The sequence below is a fragment of the Mus pahari genome, chromosome 15 (genome assembly GCF_900095145.1).
Source record: "Mus pahari chromosome 15, PAHARI_EIJ_v1.1, whole genome shotgun sequence".
NCBI classification, from domain to species: domain Eukaryota; kingdom Metazoa; phylum Chordata; class Mammalia; order Rodentia; family Muridae; genus Mus; species Mus pahari.
The window spans coordinates 70,975,019-70,981,924 of record NC_034604.1 but is presented as its reverse complement, the minus strand read 5'-3'; the positions used below and the strand labels follow the sequence as shown (position 1 = coordinate 70,981,924).

Genomic DNA, 6,906 nt, shown 5'->3' with positions numbered 1-6,906 from the left:
TCACTGTGCCCTCAGGAGCTCACTGTGCCCTCAGGAGCTCACTGTGCCCTCAGGAGTTCACTGTGCCCTCAGGAGTTCACTGTGCCCGTTTACAAATGAGCAGCAGAGCCGGGCTTGTTCACTGCTGACTCGCTCAGAGGAGGGAGAAGAGAGCTGTACGGGCCCTGCCTGAGTGTGCAGCCACTTCTACGCGGTCTTGCCCTAACTGCACACCACCGCAGGCTTCTGGAATCCAGGGGAGGTAAGATCCCTGAAGTTTTTGCATTTCTCCTTTCTTAGAGAAGGAGCAGAGAAAAACTACAGAACTCCAAGGACTTCCCCTCAGCTGGTCACTGTGTAGACCAAGAAGATAAAAGCAGATTGACAAGTTACCTTTTCTGTTTAAGATGGGACTCTAATAGCAGAGCTAAACCAAAACTCCTTTTCCAAGTTCAATATTCTATGTTCTCACTTAAAGTGACTTGGAGGTCATCTCTCCATGTCACCAGCAGGAACACTGAAATGGCATTAGCTGTGTGGCTATAGCAGACGCAATAGGAGCTCTATGTCCAACTGTGCTAAACTGTTCATTCCTTATAAAAAGTTTACATCAAATGCTGAGAGAGAAGAGTGGGAAAAAGGATTATAAATCTGTAGGATTTTCAAAATTCCTTATGGTAGATGATGCTGTTTTGCTTCTCCATCCCACCCATAGGAGCAGGTGGTAGCTCACTAAGTCACATTTTTTTAAGCGATACCAAAGAATGGATAGATAGTCCAGAAGCCCAAAGCACTGACAAAACGCCATACTCTAACCTCATAGATCTCCAGAACAATGATTTTTATGAAGTCTTCGTCCACATTCGTTCTTCTGGCTCGAGCCATCTGAGCAAAGGCCGTGAGGAGACAGATCTCCTCTGAGCTGTTGATGGAAGAAAGACACTTCTCAAAGCTCGAAAAATGTTCTGGGTCTGCAATTCACAGAAAAAAAATAAAATGTAGAAATATGATCATATATTGAGTTACACTATCACAAAGGTGACATAAAAATTAAAACTTTACAAATATTTAAAGATAAAAAGAATCTTCCCCCTTCCGAAATGGATCCCTACCAGTTCAGAAGCTAAGTCAGTTTGCCTCTGAGACCCCAACAAACAGAAATATAGTGTAGACTCAGAGCAAAAAGTTACCATTAAACTATGCCTCATCAAGCAAAAACAATTTTAAAAGATTGAATGAGAAGAGAACTTGGTACAAATCTGAAGGATAACCCAAAACAGTGCAAAGCGCTGCTGCTGTCAGTTGCTGGCTGTCACTGCCAGCCCACAGGCACAGGGGACTCTCCTGGGCTCATTTTCAGCCACAGGAATGCAGACACTTGTCACTGCCAACTGTCAGAGCTGGCAACCACTAGCATAAGCATAGCAGTCAAGCACAGCAGATGAGCTCATAAACTAAGATCACGAGCAGGAAAGTGGGTAAAACAGGCAGTCCATAAGCCTCCGCCTCGTTCTCAGAGGATGCTGTGTAAGCAATATTATACTTTGGTGATACATAACTTTGTAACTTATCAATTTGATAACTCTGTAATACATGTAGGCACCAGGCGCAAAAAGCAAAAAATTTTACAAAAACATATGGGCAAAAAGCCCATTTATGAAATATATTCCAGCTGAGGCTAGAAGTACCTGGGACAGAAGACAGCACTACAGCAGAGCTAACGAGAACTAGCCTGAGTCAGAGACCACACTTATCATTCTCAGTCCTGCCCAGGAAGGACTGCCTCTCACCTGCGTCTGTCACTTCACCCACAGAATTAGTAGCCAGAGAAGAGGCTGTGAAACCCTCAGAGCAGGCAGGTCACATTCAGCTACAGAAACAGTAATGCAAGCATCTCCCGGGACAGTGCTTATGAAGCAGAAAAGTGCAAAAAACAAACAACAACAACAACAACCAAAAAAAAAGCAACAAACTTTGAAACAGGACGGCAAATAAACAAAAAGTAGGTTTGTGTAGAACATATATACGCAGAATAGAATGAAAGAAAAAATAATGAATAGCTGCAAAAACCTGCCAATAATATAATTTTTTATGGTTTTATACAGTATGGTTTTCTTTCTCCTTGTTTGGATTTGCTGCTGCTGCTGCTGCTGCTGCTGCTGCTGCTGCTGCGGCTGCTGCTGCTGCTGCTGCTGCTGCNGCTGCTGCTGCTGCTGCTGCGGCGGCTGCTGCTGCTGCTGCTGCTGCTGCTGCGGCTGCTGCTGCTGCTGCTGCTTGGAGACAGCGTTTCTAAATAGCCCTGGCTGTCCGAGAACTCACTAAACCTGCCTGGCCTCCAACTCAAGAGATCTTCCTGCCTTTGAGATTAAAGGTGCTTTTTCTTTTAAGCAATGCAGAGGTTTAAAAATTTAGAAGAGATTTTGATATATTTTTAATCCTACTAGTATTCTATTGTGTTTTGTTCCATATTTTCTTTAATATGAAGGGTAATGGATAAATATCTTTATATCTAACTAAATAGTCTGATTTTTTTTTTTTAATTTTAGTTTTAGTTTTTGTGAGACAGGGTCTCACTACACAGCCCTGGTTGTCTTGGACCATGTAGGCCAGATTGCTCAGACAAGTGTTGGGATTAAAGGCATGGACTATCATACCTGGTTCATACTCTTTTTTAAAATGGTTCATTTATTTTTATTTTACACATATGGGTAGTTCTGCCTGCGTGTATATTGGTGCAATACATATGTACAGCTCAGAGGAGGCAGGAGGGTGCTGTGTCTCCTGGAACTACCCCTATAGGTACTGTGAACCAAACTTGGTCCTCTACACGAACATTTTTAACATTATAAATAAATACCCTGCAGCTCAATGTTAGTACGTGTTAAAACGTAATCAAGTCTTTACTCGGGTTAAACGTAATCAAGTCTTCACTCGGGTTAAACTTCTGTTGTTTTGGTTTGGGGGGTTTATTTTGTTGCTGAGGGTTGAACCTAGAACCATACACATACTAAGTACACACACCGATTACCACTGTGCTACACAGTTAAGTTTTTGAAGGATTACTCTCTACCTCTTACCTATTTCATAAAATCAATACAATTAAGAAAAATAAAACAGAAAAAAAAAAAGTGGAACAACTGGGTGTGAGCCTTAACAGACTTCAAGGCAACTAACAAGGTTGTTGATCTGACTAGCATTTTACACATGCAAGAAAGTGACTCATCAAGGGTAGATCACTGCTTACTGCACAGACTAATGGAACAGTGGAGCAGTCCCCTGAATGTCAACATCATCATACCATACATAGTGCTTCTAACAGCACGACTAACAACTGCCCGTGACACACACAGAGACAGCACCCTGGTCAGGTACCTTGGAGTTGCCTCTTGCACTCGGCCGGCTGCAGGGAGGCACAGAGTTGCTGCAGGTTCCCACTCTCCACCTGGTGCATAAGGTACAAGAGCTTCCAGAGCATCTGGACCGAGAGCGTGCCGAAGGGCATCTCAGACATGAACAGCCAAATGCCGAGTCTGCACGGTATCAACAGCAACAGGGAAAGTTGATGCATTAGCAGGCCTCATCACACTAAGGAAGTGGAGGCAAGACCAGCGCTCACTCTACCACTTCTCTAACAAGCATCTGGAGAGAGGTATGCTTTACCATAGATGCTCTGTACCAAGAGAATTTGAGATTTGGGGAATTTTTATTATTTTGGATATTTGCACATATATAATAGTATGTACCATGGAAGAGACTGAAGTCTAAACATGAAAGCCTGATGCATGATTCCCAACAGTTGAGATAAGGATCTAGATGTTCACTAATAGGTGACTAGAAAAAGGAAACATGTACAGACATGCAGTGTAATTGTATTCAGCAGAACGAGGGCTATTTGGAGAGAGGAAACAGGCCAGTCAAGAGGGAGAAAGACAAAGAGGTAGAAGTGAGCAAGACACCAGGATTACATGTGGACGTTCTGTGTATACTTTATATACATGCTGAAATGATGATGTTACACAGTGTTTTTATTATGCCTGTGTGCACATCACATGAGGTCAAATGTAGAGTTTTCTACATATAACATAATATTAGCACAAAAAGTTTCTAATTCTTGCTGGGCAGTGGTGGCACACGCCTTTAATCCCAGCACTCCAGAGGAAGTGGTAGGTGTATATCTGTGAGTTCAAGGCCAGCCTGATCTACGGATCGAGCTCCAGGACAGCCAAGGATGTTACACAGAGGCACCCTATCTTGAAAACACAAACAAGAGAAAAGCTTCTAATTCTTGAGCTTACTGTGCTACAGTTTAATCTGCATATATCAATTTATTCCATTCTTACAAAAACAAACGCAACATTATCATCATAAATTTACATATGAGACCTCTCAGGCATATGGAAAATATTAAGGACAACTGCTGGGTTTTGAACCAAAGATCCTTTTTAAGACCAGAATGAGAGAGAAGCTATCTTAGTCAGGGTTACTATTACTGTGATCAAACACCATGACCAACGTAACTTGGGGAGGAAAGGGTTTATTTGGTTTATAGATCCACATCACTGTTCATCGTCAAATGAAGTCAGTACAGGAAGTCAAGCAAGGCAGGAACCTGAAGGCAGGAGCTAATGTAGAGGCCATGGAAGGGTGCTGCTTACTGGCTTGCTTCCCATGGCTTGCTCAGCTTGCTTTCTTATAGAACCCAGGACCAGCAGCCCAGGGATGGAACCACCCACAATGCACTGGGCCCTTCCCATCAACCCTGAAGGCTTGCCTATAGTCCAATTTTTTGGAGGCATTTTCTTAACTGGGGTCCTTCCTCTCTGATGACTGTAGTTTGCATCAAGTTAACATAAAACTATCCGTCACAGAGGCTGTTTCCAAGATACTGATGTGTGTTGAGTCACAACTGGTTTAAGTATAACACAGATATGGAAACTAAGGCCAAGATTTTACCCAAGATAAAAAGCTGATGAACTGCACCAAGTCATCTCTCTAGGCCTACTTAAGTCAATGACCCTCATGCTAGCCTTGCTTCCCAGGCAGGAAGCTCACACCAGTGCTTCCCTATCTCTTACCTTTTGGCTTTCAGGACATGTAGGACAGCTCTGAGAAACAGCTCATCAAACTCAATCTGCAGTTTCTCCATGGAGTAGGGCTGCGGTGTTAGCCCCACGCCTGCGCTGTGGCTCACATACTGAGCCCAGTGGTCACTGACGTAGCCAAGGGTCATCCTGCATATGAGGAAAACAACATGGCGCTCTTCAGTCACTCACTCAGCATCACCTTTACATTACACGAGAAGGAGTGACACGCTCAGTACGTATTAACTGTGCTCCAACTATCTGCTCCGTTCTGAAGGTAATCTTAACTGAGACAATGAGAAACCAATCCTCTCTGTAATGGCCTTAGTGGAAGGCAGAAGGACAGGTAAATAAGGAAAATGAATGTCTGCAATTTCATGTCGGGTTGCATTCATAGCTCCCCTCAGCTACGTGAGGGCTGCAGGGCACAGTATAGATACACATACTAGGATCTCAGCTTTCTAAGGGACCCCAGGCTTTGAGGGCATCCTATAAATCTTCATAAAGCTGACGAAAATGAATGAATAGAAATCAATTCACTTTGGAGAACAAAACTGGGAAAGTGAGAGATTTTTACAGTTTCATGAACTTTCTTTTTAGAGAAGAGGTTGGATTTAAAAAAAAAAAAAATAGCCTATGTATGTGCTATAGGAAATAATTGAGAAAAAAAAACCCTGAAGATGTATAAAAGGGTATGAGGTTGACTTAAAGTAAAGCAGTCCATAAACTCAAAAATGTTTCAAGGACTTGCTAATAAAACCACAAACCCATCTTTAACTCAATATAAGAAGTTCTCCCGACTCAAACAGAGTGACTCATTTAAGACTTTGAAATGTTTCCAAATATTTTAAGCTACAGGAAGATATGGATGAAGGATGGTAGAGGGGCAATGGCAGTAAAGAATTACTGCCTGTTTGCCATAGTTCTGTCAGTAGCAATTCCAAAGAAAAGCAGGCTGTGGACAGAAAGGGGACAAAGAGTGAAGGCCTGCATCTTCCTTGACCCTTCTCTCCGCAGCAGCTTTGAAAGTCAGAACTCTAAGAATAGTAAATTAATAAGGCAGCTGAATCTGGGATACTTAACCACATACTTTCACTGAAAACACTTATCAAATCCCTCCTAGGTGACAGGAGAACTACCTCCTTCTATGAGAAGACAAAAGTATGCATCTAGGATCCGCAGTGCTGTGTCTAAGCAAGGCAAGCAAGGCGACACCAGCACAGGAGTGCCAACAGCACCACTACCTGATCAGGTATCCAATGCGCTTCACAAACTGCCTGTAGCGGGCTCTGTTAAAGGTGTCTAGTCCCACAGCCAGAAGCTCCACTAATGAGTTGGCAAAGGCAAAAATTTTCATCATCTCTTGGGGCCTTGTTGTTTCCGGTAAATAATCACCTAGAAGTGAAACAGATAAAAAGGGAAAGATGTAGTTAGTAGACTAAAACACTGCAGAACACAGACGTACGATTCTGTGAGAAAGCCAGGGGAGGAGGAAGTCACCCCATGACTCTTGCTCCAATACCAAAGTCACGTAGGGAGCTTGGAAGAATGTGCATTCATGTCTTTAAGATAGGTAACACATGCACTACTGAGCCTCCATTTAAGCATGAGTAAAAAAAATTATAGACACAAGAGAGAGGAGGTTTTGCACAGGTGGACAAAGGAAAACCCACCAAAGAAGCAGGGCGTGATGCTTCCCATGTGGAGCCTGCACCTCTACCATCTCTCAGTTATGACAAGAGAGAATTGGGGCTGGAGAGATGGCTCAGCGGTTAAGAGCACTGACTGCTCTTCCAGAGGTCCTGAGTTCAATTCCCAGCAACCACATGGTGGCTCACAACCATCT

General features: G+C 43.1%; 1 protein-coding gene across 1 annotated transcript in view; it reads right to left on the bottom strand.

Annotated features, from left to right (window-relative positions):
• Epg5 (ectopic P-granules autophagy protein 5 homolog) overlaps nt 1–6,906 on the bottom strand; it is a 92,839-nt gene that overhangs the window by 63,937 nt on the left and 21,996 nt on the right. Inside the window, exons 8-12 of the mRNA XM_021214342.2 lie at nt 6,526–6,529; nt 6,305–6,455; nt 5,055–5,210; nt 3,352–3,509; nt 796–950 (exon numbers count right to left, since the gene is read on the bottom strand). Of these exons, the coding sequence (XP_021070001.1) occupies nt 796–950; nt 3,352–3,509; nt 5,055–5,210; nt 6,305–6,455; nt 6,526–6,529 (624 nt within the window). The remainder of the gene's footprint in view (nt 1–795; nt 951–3,351; nt 3,510–5,054; nt 5,211–6,304; nt 6,456–6,525; nt 6,530–6,906) is intronic.